General features: G+C 36.1%; 2 protein-coding genes across 19 annotated transcripts in view; one reads left to right on the top strand and one right to left on the bottom strand.

Moving 5' to 3' along the window:
* Window positions 1-17: 17 nt before the first annotated feature.
* On the top strand, window positions 18-1111 carry LOC109539687 (ribosomal RNA small subunit methyltransferase NEP1). The gene is made up of 3 exons (XM_019907603.2): window positions 18-365; window positions 419-662; window positions 731-1111. The coding sequence occupies exons 1-3, from the start codon at window positions 219-221 to the stop codon at window positions 1051-1053; spliced, it is 714 nt and encodes a 237-aa protein (XP_019763162.1). The 5' UTR covers window positions 18-218; the 3' UTR covers window positions 1054-1111.
* An 810-nt stretch (window positions 1112-1921) lies between these two features.
* The window catches only part of LOC109539684 (bromodomain-containing protein 3), a 23060-nt gene continuing 8546 nt past the window's right edge, over window positions 1922-16435 (bottom strand). For 12 of the 18 annotated variants that reach the window (XM_019907586.2, XM_019907599.2, XM_019907593.2 and 9 more), the window contains 16 exons: window positions 16100-16261; window positions 15756-16003; window positions 15460-15616; window positions 15160-15295; window positions 14688-14861; window positions 12260-12496; window positions 11947-12117; window positions 10263-10382; window positions 10006-10131; window positions 7071-7168; window positions 6308-6769; window positions 6045-6251; window positions 4638-5060; window positions 4391-4572; window positions 4160-4331; window positions 1922-3976 (listed from right to left, as the gene is read on the bottom strand). In XM_019907586.2, the coding sequence (XP_019763145.2) occupies window positions 3908-3976; window positions 4160-4331; window positions 4391-4572; window positions 4638-5060; window positions 6045-6251; window positions 6308-6769; window positions 7071-7168; window positions 10006-10131; window positions 10263-10382; window positions 11947-12117; window positions 12260-12496; window positions 14688-14861; window positions 15160-15295; window positions 15460-15616; window positions 15756-16003; window positions 16100-16261 (3144 nt within the window). In that variant the 3' untranslated portion in view covers window positions 1922-3907. The remainder of the gene's footprint in view (window positions 3977-4159; window positions 4332-4390; window positions 4573-4637; window positions 5061-6044; window positions 6252-6307; window positions 6770-7070; window positions 7169-10005; window positions 10132-10262; window positions 10383-11946; window positions 12118-12259; window positions 12497-14687; window positions 14862-15159; window positions 15296-15459; window positions 15617-15755; window positions 16004-16099; window positions 16262-16435) is intronic. The other 6 variants (XM_019907596.2, XM_019907597.2, XM_019907594.2 and 3 more) reach the window with 6 other exon arrangements.

The raw sequence follows: 16435 nt of genomic DNA, 5'->3' as shown, positions 1-16435 counted from the left end.
CAAATCATCAACTTGTCAACTAGGGTTATGTTGCCAAAATTGACTAAAACAGTATAGCCAAACACAGTAACGATTTCTGCTTTTAGAAAGTGTGTATGTGTGTGTGTGTGTGTGTTGGTGACATTGAAGCACATGCCATTTGTTTTTTTTGGAATGGGATTTGAGGTTAGATTTTACGTTTGTTCTTAGCTGTAAGTTTCTGTTGTTTTTAATTTATAATGAACAGAAAACGGAAAATCAAAGACTCAAAAAGTGATGAGTTTGAGTTCGATCCAATGCCGAAGCATATGGTGACCGCTCATCTCAAAAACCAAGAAAAAAGGCTGATTATAGTCTTACACGATGCACAACTGGAAACTGTTAAGGTAAGTTTTGTCTTCAATGTGCTTATTTCATAATGCGGGGATTCATTTTCTAGGTGGGCAACAAGTTCGAGCTGCTAAACTGCGACGAACACACGCATATTTTAAAAAAGAATAACCGAGATGTCTCCTCCTGTCGACCAGATATCACTCACCAGTGCTTGCTTATGCTATTAGATAGCCCCCTTAACAGGGCTGGACTTCTGCAGGTCTATGTTCGCACTAGCAACAACGTTCTTATCGAAATCAACCCCCAAACGAGAATCCCCAGGACTTTTAAGCGATTTGCTGGTCTCATGGGTGGGTATTTGCTTCCGCATTGTCTGCTATTGGACAAATAAGCTCAATTAACTCTTCTGGAATTTCAGTTCAGCTGCTTCACAAGTTTTCAATAAGGGCGGAAGGAGGTCCCAAACTCCTGAAAGTAATCAAGAATCCATTAGTCGACCACCTTCCGGTGGGAGTGAGGAAAATTGCCATGTCGTTTTCGTCAAAAGTTGTAAAGAATTGTCGCGATCTGGTTCCAAAGACTGAAGATCCTATTGTAATAGTAGTAGGAGCCATGGCTAGAGGAAACCTTGACGTAGACTATGCAGAAGAGACGATATCCGTAAGCAATTACCCTCTGTCTGCAGCCTTGACTTGTACGAAACTCTGTTCAGCCTTTGAGGAAGAATGGGGCGTATTGTAAGTATGTTAGAGATTGTACAGTTTTATACAATTGTATTAAATACATATTTTAAGTACTACACGGAATTTCTAATCCACCACGAAAAACATGGACCTGTGAGTTCTGAAAATGGCACTCAATTTGCAATATTCCCTGATTTGCAAAGTTCACATTTTTCGAAAAATTATAGAAAGCAAACTTCAAACTAGAGTATAAGGAAATATGGGTGTTGTTTATAGAAATGTGCATTTTGTAGAGAAAGTTTGGGTTTTTGAGTTGCAAAAATGTCGTTCAACTCGCTTTTTTATGGTTTCCGTATTGAAAGTAAAAGCTAAAATCGGCACGAGCCGGTATTTTCAAAAATTCCAATCTAGAAAAGTAGTAAATCTCGAAAATTGTTTCAAACTCTATTTAATAGAGAAAATGTGGGTTTGTCTAAAACTGAATTTACTTCAGTTTGCTTAGATTTTTGAAGTACTAAAATCTGTTTTAAACTTTGATGACTAGGCAACATTCATAAGACGCAAACTATAGGGACTAAACAATATAGGTTTAGCGAATTCAATCCGCAAAGTCTATTGACTGAATTAAACACCGAATATCAAGCAGTTTCCTATATTAAGCGTATTTATGTTCAATCCGCTACAAAATTAGAATCCCGACAGGTTTAAACATCATGAGCACCTCTTTGTATTCCTCAAATGGTCTTAATAAGAAATGCCCAAACGGAAATTGAAATTAAACCGCACACATCCGTCGCCATAAAACACAATCCTTTTTCCAAGCTTTGAAATTACTTGAGCGCAGAGGAATGATGAAATAAAACTAAGTCATCTTTATTGTGACATCGCTATACTTTATTGAAAAAGGGAAAATAAAAAGATGTCACTGCCAAACATTAGAAAATATTGTATTTTATATTACATAAAGTTATTATAAAGTAAAAACATAATTGTATAATGAAAATGGTACTATTTCCAAATTTGTCTGTTCTAACAATTTGCAAATATAATCTTAAACATATACAACTTATGTACATACATTGAAATATCATGGATGTTATACAACACGTTTAGATAATTACAGGACGCTATCGCGAATTGGCTGGAAAAGAGTTTGAAATAAAGTAAAAAAAGATCAGTAAAATGTTGGTTTCATTCCATGATATCTGCAATAATAACGACCCAAATAAATCTCAATTAACTAGTAGCTAAGTTCTTTGATGAAATACAAATTTGATGGCGATAGAATTTGTTACACGAGAACTGAAACAGGGTGGATGGAATTTGTAACAAGACACACCGTAACAAATTCTATTGCCGTTATTACTAGTCACAGTATTCATTATAATACTAGAAAACGAATTTGATAAGACAATAACCTTACGAATAATTTGATACTCTATGATACATGTGCATTTGAATGAAAGGCCCGTTCAATATAGAACATAAGTAATGTCAAATTATTGCTACCATATTACCATTCATACCCGCGAGCAATGGCTAAGTTAACCGAACGGAGTAGCAAAAAATTGCTACCTCTTTAGGTAACACTTTTATGTTGCTAACAATACACAGCAGGTGCGTGTTTCTGACTGATTTAGATGGAATGTGCAATTAAAGGGGACAAATTTGGATTCGCTTGCAGCATGTTTTTAAAAAAGTCTAGAGCCTATTTGGAAAACCTAAGAAAGATTAATTATCGTGCAAACTATCAATATTTACGCAAGGCAATGCAACGCAACAATTACACAATCCTGCCGTTATCCTAGCGAGAAAATTTTAATAAAAAAATAAAAATTGCCTGAATGAACTGTGCATTTCACACTGAAAACTGTTCCAGTTACTAAAAATCACTACTCCTAGTTTTAGTAACTGGAGCACATGAGCATCTTTCACACAATGTACGAACGTTTAACTGAATGTCTGAAATGGCGCCTCCCAAGTCATAAACTGTACAAACCAATAAATTAATGCAAACATCTTTATTAAATAAAAAATCGAAGTTTGTACCTAATTTAATCAATTATAATAAAATTAATTAACAATTGAGTTGTCGGATTGGAAATCCCCAACGGATCCGGGTCAGTGTCCAAACTATGGACATTTATGTCCTTCATGAGAAACACTATATTTGTTCTTATGGACATAACTAATAATACGAAAATTATTTCTCGATTAAGAAGATATGACTTTAACACTAAAATCCTACCATTATTTCTGTGTGCTCAACCGAGTACTAAAATGCTTTAACTTTAGTATTCGGCTTGAAGGCTGAAGCTACTTTTAAGTAGGACAATATTTTTATATTCATATTTCAATAAGCCGCGAGGTTAATGAAAATATTACTAGTCATTTACGTGGGACTAGCGGGTCTTCCAATCCGAAACTATAATCACTCGTATCATATTCACATTAATTCTTCACCTACATCTAGAACCCAAGTTATTTACACGTATTGTTTCATATTGATTTAATATGTTTTATATACAGTTATAAGTAAAATTTACATAATTATTACAGCTAAATATAAGAACTACGTGTCACATAGTCACGGAGTTGGCTCACGAAGAAATTACATAGTTTTTTGTTCATGCAATTTGTTCGTAAGCCAATTGGCTTACCAGTTTTAAAAAAATGACTGAGCTCAATATTTTAGCCGTTCACAATTCAGTATTGGATTCCCGGGTTGTAAATATCGAATACTGACCATTTTTATGGTAGTCAGGTTTTTAAGGTTGAAGTCAATAATTTTATAGTTAATTCTATATTCCTGAAATATACCTAAAAATGATTTAGTCAGGTGACTATAGAGATAGTGACGTGGCCAAATCATTAGAGAGACCAGTCATCAATCAGTAGAGACTGGAATTCTGTCATTGTAAAGAGCCTTCGAATGCTGCCATGAGATCACTTTGCAAATTCATGTCGATTTTATTGGCCATCTGCAATAAAAAAAATAATAAAGAAATCGGAAATACAGTATTTTTTGCTGTAAGAGTGCCAACAACTTTCTTTTAACACCGTGTAATCCCCGCTGTGTACTGGGAATAACTTAATTTGATCAAGTTTCCAACTAATAAACCTTAACAACAAACTGTTTTTTTTATGATTAAATGAGATCTTACCACTTCTCGCCGTCGTCTTTCCTGTTCTTGCAATCTTTGTCTTTCGCGGTCGGATATGCGATCTGACCCAGAACTGAGAGAACTAGGCGACGAGCTGTCTTCTCCAGGCGACGATTTCAATTCTTCAACGCGGGGAGTTGGTGTGGGCTTTTCTCTTTCGGCTACCGCTTGCCTGATAATAAGTTGCAATGAAAACCAACGTCTCTCCATTTCGCCTTTGAGTACGCTTACCGAGCCTTTTCAAGTGCTTCCTGCTCCTCCATTTCCCGTCTTCTTTCGTGTTCCTGTCTTGCTCGTTCTCTTTCCGCCTGCTCTTTCTGTTGCCTCTTCAGCTCCAATGTTTCTAATCTTTGTTTCTCTCGGTCTGCCTTTTCCTTGGCCTTAGTTTGGAACACTTTAAAGCTATCCATTACCTGTAACAATAAACACTCAATGTAATCTACTGCAAAATTTTTCCCAATAAAATGCGGTGAATTACCATAGGTCCAGGCCTCACCTGCTGCTTACTACTATTCCCACTTGCATTGTTTTGTGGGGAATTTGCTTTAGCCAAACTGCTCCATGAGCTAGCATTTTTAACATCAGATTTCATCTTGTATCCGCCTCCCACCGCACCAAACGATGCCAAAGATTTCGGGTCTGCCATTGGGGGTTTCTTATCGGCCAGTGCAAAAGACTCCGAAGTTTCAAGCTTTATTAGCGGATTTTCTTTCTTAACTTGCAAATTATTCAAATGTGTGGGCAAGGGATCGAACATGGAGGGTATGGATACGTCCATAGGGAGGCCGCCCATTGCGGACATGCCATTACTGTTCGAGTTCATTGAGGACTCGAATTCATGCTTTATGCCGTAGCCATTGTTTTGGGCATGCACTGTCGAATGCTGACTGTGCGGATGACCCTGAAAAAACATTTTGGTTTTTTAAATCAAGGACTAACAATCTTCAAAGGATTCAGAACAACTTTAAGCTGATGTTACATGGAGAAACATAACATGTTTGCCACTGCCACGTGTTACTATTGTTAGTGTGTAAGTTGATGTTAAAAATCAAGTAAGAAATAGTTTAATATTTTTTTTGTAAAAACCGAAGCACAGTAAATGTTATCAGTAAATCTATCGAACAAACTGAAATTACCAAAATTTGACTTAGGGTGGATGTTTATTCCACTACCGGGTGTTCGCCGTCAGAAATTATCTCTGTATAAGATAGTAACACTAATTATTTCTGTTACAGCAAAAATAAAATAAAATATGATCACAACCTCAACACGAAACGAGTATAAACATTGATAAATGGAAGAATTGTAAGCCGAATCCAGTGGAAACCAATTAGTTTTAATAGTTTTTAAATTTTGGAATTCGTGTAAAAACGTTGCCTTCAATGTTTAGATTATAGAAATTAGGTGGGGCTCATATAGTTAAACACGTCGTTAATGCAGGCCTGGCGACGATTTTGAATTCTTGATCAATTTGCAGCTTTTCCGAGTATTTTTTTACTTTTTTAATCAGTATTTTATACAGATAACGTCTAAGATTTGCAAAATAAACTTTCGCAAATGAAGTCTCTTTGAACCAAATGGACTATTTCTACGAATCATAAGAAATGGGTCAAATAGTGGTTGCGAAATTAAAAAAGTGAATTCAAATTCAATTAAATTGCCATCAGAATTAATCAACAATTTTTCTAATTTACTGAAAAATTGCCTGACGCAAAAAACCGGCGCGGATGTAAAATGCACGGGCAAAATTAAGTGCAGAATTAGCGAGTGTTCGAAAGCTGGAACGCCAAAGATTTTTACCAAAGAAAACCTCTGAGGGCTGAAGCAATACCGAAAATTTAATTGTTATTCAGACAAAATATTAGTAACAAAACAGTCAACATACCATTCCTACCTGGTGCATTAAGCTTTGCATATCTTGATCCATGTGCAAGTTGTGATGCTGCGGGCCGCTGAGAGAATTTGGAGGCAACGCAACTGCTCCCAATAAGGGTTTGATGTCCAAATTGGAACCCATCTGATTAGACATTCCCATGTGATGCTGAGGCATATTGGGCGCCATCGTACTAATTGTTGCAACCGCTTGATTCACCTAGCGCAGAAACATTAGTATAACTGCAAAAAATGTGCATCTAAACTGTCGCATACTTGACTGATAGTCGACATGGCTAACAAAGTATTAACCGGTCCATTTTTTGTAATGTCGTGTTCCAAACTTGCTAAGCTTTCTTCTAGAGGATCCGCATATGGCAGAGGGCCAGCAGTTACAGGCGATAGCAGATTCGTGGGCTTCGGCTTATCCGGTGAGGGCACAGCAGAGGCTTTTGAGTTATTAGAGGAGGGCATTGCAACAGGCGACGGTATCGTTGGCGGTTTGTCTACAGGCGAATGTTTACGGACTGCAGGCATTGTCATAGTTAACGGTCCTTTAGGAACAGTCGATGGACCGTTAGTGGCGAGTGGCGCAGCAGCAAATTGTGCAGGAGTTAAAGAATTCGAGGCTGCAGAAGACATTGCTGCAACTGTTGGCAATGCGCCGTGGGCGGGGTGGTTCAATGCAGCAGGAACAAGCGACGGCTTCTGCGTTTGTAGTGGTAAGACGGTAGACGGCTAAAGCAAAGAACAAATAAGTTAATAACAGAAACAAAACCGTATTGGTTTGGTAAAAATAACGTTACTTACCGTAAAATCTCAAAATAATTTTCAATAACAATTCCAAGGTAATAGTCCCATAAACGGTAAAAGACATTTTAATCACTCAGGCGCAAAACAATGGAAATTTAAGTGAAATCACTATGCAAGGATTTACAGAACATTCAAACAATATAAAGATTTTGAATGTTTACAATTTATGGGACGTTAAAGTAAAGCCCCCGTGACTGAAAAATAAAATTAAGAAATATGTACTAACCACTATAGCAGGAACCCCACAGTTATTTATCGCATGATTCGGCGACTTTTTCTGATTCGAGAGTCTTGGCTTTTGTTTGCTAGTCTGTCGGCCAGCATCTAAAAACACAATACTCAGTAGAATATTCTCACAATCAGATACCACTCTGAATGCACAGCTGTCATATATTATGTATTCGCAAATCTATGTGACAATATTAAATTTCGAAAAATCAAGCTGATGTCAAGCGGTTTAAATATCAAAAAAGAACATTACATTGGTCTTACCGCAGCAGTCTTACACTAAGAGGTCTTACCGCAACAGGAAATATTAACAAAACTACTACTTATAATAAATTTAATAATAAATTTTATTTATCAGACAAATGTAGGCTAACACTCTTATTGTACCGAGCAATAATATATTACAAACTTGTCTTTAGCAAACTGAACTTTCTTAGTAGCAAATACACTACATCTAACAGGCAAGAGATTAGACACAAAACGTTTGATACTCATTAAAAATTGCCTGAAATGTCTGAAAGTATGTACAAACAGCGCAAATAATGTACATCACCCAAACCCAAAAAGCGAACTGTAAGGACAGAACAAACAAGTTATTTGTGAAAATTTGTGAAAAAGTCTTTAAATAAAAATGTATAAAATGAAGAAAAGCTATTAACATATGTATAATACGAAAAATGATAATTATAATATAAACGACTGTGAGAATTCAGTATGTACAACCATACTGCTTAAATAGAAAACTAATGCAGTTACTAAAGTATAAATTAAAAATACATGGTATTATGGAAGTTCAAAACGCGAACAAATTTACCTACACATATAGTTTGTCCCTACATAAAAAATGTATGCAAGAAATTTTTCTATTAATATTATATATAGGACTTAAGTTATTTTACAATAATACTCTTTGATATGAGAAAACTTAATGCTTTTAAGAGAATAACAAACTCAATCTCCAGTCTATCGTAATTTAAACTAAATTTATATTTTCCTTTTAGAACTTCCTAACAAGTTTGCAGATAATATTTAAGACCCATTTGCAGCTGTACTTTACTTTCGATTTTAATGTCCAACTAATTGGATCGAATTGATTTTTGTTACTGATTATTTCTAGACGTCTGAGTGCAAACAATGTGAATGGTGGCCAACACTTGGCGGCCAATTACTTTCAAACTAGCTCTAGCTGATTATGAAATTTACTAACCATACAGTTACCACTACCAAAAATCTACTTAATTTGGAATTTCATTAGGCATCTACTACATTATAGAAAACAGGGTTATAATAATTTATGTGATGTGACTGATCCTAATAGAAATTCCAGTATAAAAGACAATAATGCAATACTCTACGATAATTACAGCCGCCACACACATTGTCTGCATTTTAAATGTAGCGTTATGGCAATTGAAGAACTTAACTAACGACAAGTGTACTTATTAGACATTAGATGGAACAAAATAGTTGCGGTAAGACCTGTATGGCTGGTACGGGCTGCCTCCTAATCACTCGTGTGCACTCAGAGCTGATCCGGGGAATTTATAATAAAATATTTCCTGGCAACACAAGCTCTTCCAAACAACAATACAGTCCAATGCTCGAAAAATATTTTGACCCAACATATTGATGGAGTTTGTAAATGTTTATGCGTTTGGAAGAACATGACAAAACCAACAATAAATGGACCATACAGATACTTAAGCTAAGTTGGAAAAACTGTTTGTTTCAATAATCTTCCACATATATCTGGCGAACTCGTTTCGAAAAAAAAATTGATCACCAGGCGTATAACTAAAAACATTAATATCAAACTGGCTCGTGTTCCAGCTAACACTAGTGCTTCTGGAAGAATACCGAATGCCTATTCTCTTTAGCAAAATTAATCAATTTCGTAGTGTTAACGGCGAAACATTAAATGTTTTCCTTTGAACTCTACTTAATTAATTTCACGCTTAAACGGGTTTCACTAATTTAGAGGCAGTATGAACAAATGTTTGTACTCGTTACTTTTAACTCAGACTTCTTCCTATTTTGTTCCAAACCGTACTATTTTGGAATGGTATGGCGAACTGTTCACACAATACGTGTTCTCCCCACCGTTTAATCATCCGAATCCGAATAAAATATCTGATAATAACAAGTAAATTAAACAAAGTGCCGACAGCCTGAGCAAGTGGCTAATTAAAAACCTTACGGGTATTTATTTTGCCCACACATTACGCTTCTGAATCGTATTGTTGGCTTTGAACAAAAAGAAGGCAGTCTGAGGGGGCCTTACCGTACTGTTAATAAACAGCTTTAAATAAATCAATCTCCGCCTGCATTATGAGATTGGGTGTTTTTAATAAATAAATATTTGAAGCTTTGAAAAATCGAAAACTGACTATTAACATTTAGTTCTCTCTAAAAATTGGCTGGTAAAAACGAAGTTTTATAATACGTTGAAGCAAACGCTGTAGAACAAATAATCTTCAAAGTTTTTTGTCTTGAGTAATATCGAAAAAATTCGAATGTTTTTCGCTCTATCTAGTTGCTAATAAATAAACTTATAGTAAAAACTGGACGAGAAAATAATCACGAATTCACGAATCGCAATGGCACGAAATCTCTACGCAAAAGAATAGTGTGCTTAAAGTCTTATTTTTTACAACGGGGGGTTTTTTGCGAAGTTCACTTCATTATAAATTTCCAATGCTAAACATAATCACAGAATCACTGAACGTAAAAATAATGACCCATAAAATCGCTCACATAGTCCATTTGTAAGATCACTATTGAGAAAATAATTTTTTGATTTTATCTCGACATGATACGAATTATTTCGCAGCAAATCCTCGAGAATTAAGCTGGTACGACTTTTTTGTTGCCAGTCAGTCGATACAATTGCGAAATAACGAAAAGAGAGCGTCTTGCCGAATCGGCGTGCTAACCTGCTTCACTATCGCTTGAATCACTCGAACTGCTACTCAAAGACGAGGAGGAACTGTCACTGTCCGAGCTAGAACTAGATGAAGACATTCGACCCGCACTTGTGCTAGTTGCATCTGCTTTGATGTCTGAAACAACAACAATCACAATATAATCCATATTACAACATATTTCGGCAAAAAAAGTATTAACTACAAAAATATTAGAGTTGACTGATTTCTCATGGGGGTAACTGGGTCGTAAGTATAGCTATTCTTACCTTTCTTAAGCGTTTTTTTGCTTGGCCCAATTTTATGATTGACGTCCAAAAGTCGATCTTCAAGCTCCTTCTTTTTCTCAGCGATTTGTTCTTCTTTTGATTTGCCCGGTAACTTTTTGTCTATAAAGTAAAACAAACATTAACAAAAATGCCCCAAGCAAATTATTTTGCTAAAGCACACGCTAATCACCAGAAAAGCTCTCTACTGAAGGCGACAAGAAATGATTATTTAGGTATTGTTTAATCCAACCGTTGGAAAAGCAAGTGTGATTTCAGTTATAGAAAAATGTTTCAATTTGGGACGTTTATAAGACAATTATAATCAATACTAAGCAAATCTCTTTTCACTTGAAATTCAAGACCAAGATAAAAAAAAATAAGATGTTTTAATCTGATAATAATGGCCCTAGTGGTTCAACCAGTCCATTAAAGTAGATTTATGGCTAAGTTCACTTAGAATGAAAACTGGTTAAAAGCGTCCCCATCGTCTCAACAAGTCTCCAAGCATGCAGCACAACCGATGAATGAAAAATGATTTAGGAATTGGTAATATGGCGTTTTGTGACCGAAATAATTTTATTCAATTAATTTAAAAAAAAAGTAAATGCTCGTAGCACTTACTTTAAAACATGCATGATTGAGCACGATCACAGAAGAATAATATTTGCAAGTGAATAAGTTTGAATAATATTAAGTGAATATTAAAACTAGTAATTGTGAACGAAGAAGCCAATGAACTGAAGACATTGATGCGCAGGTGAGCGGTATTAAGCAACGCCAATGTTTTAACAAAGCCATCGCGCCATTCAAACATGGGAATTGATAATGAACCATCCTCAACCCAAACATCTACCATGCTTAAAACAGAATATGTAGTTCCAATTACGTACGCCTGTCGTAGCACAACGTAAGTAAAATATAAAACTAAAATCTCCACTACGTCGGACAAAACCAAAGTTCATTAAGCGCCTCTAACCTGTACGTCGTTTTAATATTATAATTTTAACGTGCTTCTTTTATATTTGTCGATGCTATTTTAAGCTACACCCAATTGTAACATACAGTGAGCGGCAAATGTATTGCATATTATTTAAAAATCAAGTGTTTATTTTTAGAAACACTGCTCAGACCCTTATTTTCATTTCGCCAGTCACCTTTTTTGAATATAAAACCATCTTTTTGAAATTTGATTCAGTTCTCCACAAAATTTTAATCGTTTTCTATGTAGCATACCCTATACTTAAAAAATTAGTAGAAAGTCGTAAGCCTAATTGCCACTCAACCAAGTGTCAATTTCTCAACCGATAAACACCTGATTCTTAAATAATTAAATGCAATACATCTGACACTCACTGTATGTATACAGATTTGATGAATGTTCATCAAACCAGTTGCTTAAAACCATTCGCAGCCATCGCCAACCGGCACGCAACCAATGTCCGTCATAGTGAGAATCATTTCATTTTAAGGTAATAAAATAAAAAAGTAAATTTTGATCAGCCAAATCGAATTAAACTCCCCTCTGAAAATTGAGACTACTTAATAATCGTTATTCAGTTAAAAATTATTGTTCGTTTGAAGTTCGCGCAGAAAATTGTGTTGTGCTACAATATGTGATTCGATTTAGGTCATCTGCAATTCGATGTGGAAAAAATCAAAACAGACGCAAGGTAACGGAACTTACAGTAGGGCTTACGCGGCTTTTTTCTGAGGCACGATGCCACATAACACTCCAATTCGCGAAGAGTTGAAGGTTTCAGGGTTTCAAAGTCGATTTCAATTTCGTCGGGATTTGAGTCTCTCAGAGAAGGCTCTCTCGACTGGATGATATGCACCACACGACCCAGCTTGTCTCCTGAAAACAAATAAAATATACCGTAAATGAGATTTTGAGTTTGCGCTTAATGGATGTACGATAGTCTTTTGCGCCAAATGTACTATTTATTTCTACGAACAAAGTTTGGATCATAAATGTTTTTAAATTAGTATAAACTAACCTGGTAGCTTGTTAATATCCAAAGACAATTGTCTTTTTTCATCGTACGACATCGGTTTGGCGCTGTCCTCATCCTCAGAGTCGAATGCTGGAGCCACGGGGGCCACTTGAGCCTTTTTGCGACCAGGGCCTGAACTTCCAGCCGATGCTCCCCGGGTAGTTTTCGCCCTTTTGGCTGGAGGTCCACCTGTAGCCCCGCTGGCCAGTCCCGCCCCTCCTGTTTTTGGACCTCGAGGACCTGGAAGAATCATATCTTTCGTTGCGACACAGAAAACACATTTCCATAGCATGCCTATTGATTAAATAGACGCGATAAGAGCCTTTTGAGATTTGCCATTCTTCTAGTTAGGCATCTGATGGTAGTTTGATTATTTTTCTAGAGAATGTAACATTGATGCAGTTTAGAACTACCAAAAGATAAATCCACCAGTCAAATACAGTAAGGTCAAACAGAAGCTGTGCGTGCGACTTGATATACAAAGCAGTGCTGAAATGAATATGCATTAAACACCTTCTCCTATACGTTAGGTAAGTACCGCGGCGAGCGTCGCCCGTCGAACATTATCGGCATAAATGGGGTGTTAGCAGAAGATTACGAAATGAACGCAGCCATAAAAACCGGACAATTTGTTGCTGACAAACAAATTGCTCGTTCAACTTTCGTTCATACTTTTTTTTCTTCAACTTGGCCATTTCAGTCAAACGGGCTTCCAACAGCTAGATGTTCATTTGTTAACGTGAAGCTTTATAAAAAAAACTTATCTATCTAATAGTACATTTCTCACTTTTTGGGCAAAAAATGCTTGTATATACTAATTGAAAATCTGCTTTTATAACGACACACTACCTTCGCGATAAAAAAAAAACGTTCAATTCGCAATTAAAAACAACGTGTTTTAACGAGTTCAAACGTGCTCATTCTGCTCCTAACACCCCAATACTTAAAACGAAAATCCGGTAGGCAGAGCTCGAATTTTGCGCCAAGAGGTACTTACTTAGCCTATATAGGAACGGAAAAATAGAAAAAAAAGATAAAATTAAGATCAGATCTAGTCACATGCACTATAAACAACTTGGATGTTGGTTTTAAAGCAGTAAATATTACGATTTGATATTGCAATTAACAGAGCATAATTCTGGATTGCGGAAAAAATTGAAGGCTTTACAAATAATTATTATGATATTATCATTCCTGAGTCTCAAAGTGTGAAATAAATATTTTGAATATCGTTTATTTCATTACGTTTCGGAGAAACAACAGCGCCATCAACAGATTTAAAATTTACACAAACTACAAACACCAATTCGCAATTAAAACATGTTGTATAAAAACTATAATTTGTAAAGCTTTAAAACATTCATCAGTTCTTGAAGAACAAAATCTTCCCTTTGGGAGAGCAAAATATTTGAAAAACTTACCTCATAATTGGTAAACATTAGCGTTCTTTTAGGTCTTTACCTTCTTGAAATCATAAATTCGTCTGAATTATTTTCTACATTTGCGAGAATGGTATGTATGTATTGAGATAAGCGGAAATAGTTTTAATTTTTCACTAGTGTACTGGGTGTTCTATACTTATAGCTTCATTAGGATTTGGTAAATGTTGCTAAGGTTGTCGGTATATAATCTGGATTCATTAATTTCTGGAATTATCATAAAAGAAGAATCCAAGAAATGATACAAATAAAAAACCATCCAAAAGCAGTAAATTTCAGATCAGATACCGACAACCTTAGCAATATTTACCAAATCCTAATAAAGTCATAAGTATAGAACACCCAGTACACTTGTGAAAAATTAAAACTATTTTCTCTTATCTCAATACATACATACCATTCTTGCAAATGTAGAAAATAATTCAGACAAATTTAAAGTTTCAAGAAGGCAAAGACCTAAAAGAACGTTAATGTTGTTTACCAATTATGAGGTAAGTTTTTCAAACGTTTTGCTCTCCCAAAAGGAAGAATTTTTTTCCCTCAAGAACTGATGAATGTTTTAACGCTTTATAAATTATTGTTTTTATACAACATGTTTTAATTGTGAATTGGTGTTTGTAGTTTGTGTAAATTTTAAATCTGATCATGGCGCTGTTGTCTCGCCGAAACGTAATGAAATAAACGATATTCAAAATTTTTACTTCACACTTTGACTGAGACCCAGGAAAGATAAGAATATAATAACAATTACACACAGTCAGGAAAATAAATCAGAATTTACAAATAATAAGATAAAAAATGTCAACCAAACGCTGATAAATCTAATATTCCTACAAAGCATGACATGCATTAATACTACTACTCTTTGCTACACCACTCTGGTATGGATGGATAAATTCACAATGCAGATAATTTTTCACGACTGAAGATAATTCGTCTGTTCTCACTCCTAACCAACATCCATGTCATTTGAGTCCTCCATTCGACCTTACCTTTGCTCTTGGGTGCCCGCGTGCCGGCGGCGCTTCCCGTTTGCGTACCGCCTCGTTCGCCCCCCGTCTTGACGTCAGCTGCAGCTTCCACCCCAACACTGTCTGGGGCAGTTGGAAGCTGTTTACCCCCACCACCGACCCCACCAGGTCCGAAGTTTGACGCAGATTTTCCGCCTGAATTAGCACAAGAAATATCGATCAACAATAAGACTTTTAAACAACATCGAACATAAACCAATCCCTTCAACCATCTGAATCAGTCGTTTCCTATTATTTTTAACCCCTTTGAACCCATAATATCCTGTTCACGCTAACTAAACAGGTCCTTCCAGTGCCAATCAACCAAATCCAAATAACAACCTCACAGGAAGTCATTGAACAAAGTGACAATAAGATGGAATATAGTACCCGTTCCAGCATAGTACTCATTGCCAACGATTAAACTTGTTAATAACAATGTAACTGCACTTACCGGTACTACTTCCAAGCCCAGATAAATTCGGCATTGAGCTTTTCTTAGGTTTATCTTTTTTCTGCTTTTTCTTCTCCCGTTTCCTCTTCGAGCTCTCCTCAACGAATTTCTTCATTCTCTCCTGCATGACCGTTAACTGGAAAATCAGCAAGATGAAGCAAGAAAACACGACAAAATAATAGCAGAGAGCGCCATATTTATTTTCAATGTTAAAAAGTCCATTAATAGAAACATCAATGGGTTCAAATAGATATTACATCATAACGCATAAGTTCTATGTCGTAATTGTACAAAACCTACCTCTTTCTCAAGTTGCTTGATTTCCTTATTTCGTAGCTCCTCTTCGGAATCTTCCGACTCACTAGACGATTCCGAACTTGACCCAGAAGAAGACGACTCTTGTGGCAGCATGGCGCTCATCCTATGCAATTCACGTAAATCAGGATATTTTGCCAACCTGCAAGAAGTAATGCGAATTTTAACAGGTTGGACATTTAAGAAAAACTTAACAGCAGAATGCCACGCGTGGTTTTCAAAAAAAACACCGAACAAATAAATAATCGAAGCAACCAAACATAAATACACAAATAACTTACTTGAGGTCAAAGATGTTCTGCAACTTTCGAGCCATTGCCACGACATCATGATCCGCCGGATTGTATTTATAACAATTCAAAAAAATAAGCCGGACATCATCAGTAAATTCCTTGGCAGTATGGTATTCTCGATTGTCCAATTTTTCTTTTATTGTGCCAAGATCCATTGGATGTTTGATGATATCATGGTAATCATGCAAACCCAACATCTCGGCATCCACAGGTTTATAGAAGGGCCAAGCGTAGGTCTGGAAAGTGATTCATATTAAGCACTGATAAACACTAATAATAAACAACTAATAACTAATGACATAAATTGAGATTTAATAACTCATTAGACTTACACAATGTTTCTTGGAAAAAAGTTCTTTCAGAATCTCACTACACGCTTTTAGGTGGTCATTGAGTTTCTCTTTCGACTTTTGACCAAGAACGCCTGGCTGCCCTACTGCAGATGGAATTCCAGACCCTGAAGCTCCAGTGTATGGACCGTTTGCATCCAGCGCCTGACAGAAAAACAAACCATAATTTAACAAACAGTTAACAACAACTTACGCTTTCCCACACGCCAAATACCGAGGAAGGACTACATTCCTACCACGCATGTAAGATAGACAGGACACATAGACACAATAAATAACTGGTTTACTCAACATCGGTTCAAATTGAGCACGAGTTAA

Source organism: Dendroctonus ponderosae, unplaced genomic scaffold (assembly GCF_020466585.1).
Source record: "Dendroctonus ponderosae isolate FM_Combo_2020 unplaced genomic scaffold, Dpon_F_20191213v2 Dpon_F_20191213_7, whole genome shotgun sequence".
In the NCBI taxonomy this organism is placed as follows: Eukaryota; Metazoa; Arthropoda; class Insecta; order Coleoptera; family Curculionidae; genus Dendroctonus; species Dendroctonus ponderosae.
This window is presented reverse-complemented; position numbering and strand designations above follow the sequence as displayed.

Coding starts and splice junctions, on each gene's coding strand:
- LOC109539687 (XM_019907603.2), top strand. CDS start 219: ATGAACAGAAAACGGAAAATCAAAGACTCAAAAAGTGATGAGTTTGAG. Junction 366..418: donor CACAACTGGAAACTGTTAAG/GTAAGTTTTGTC, acceptor TTCATTTTCTAG/GTGGGCAACAAGTTCGAGCT. Junction 663..730: donor GCGATTTGCTGGTCTCATGG/GTGGGTATTTGC, acceptor CTGGAATTTCAG/TTCAGCTGCTTCACAAGTTT.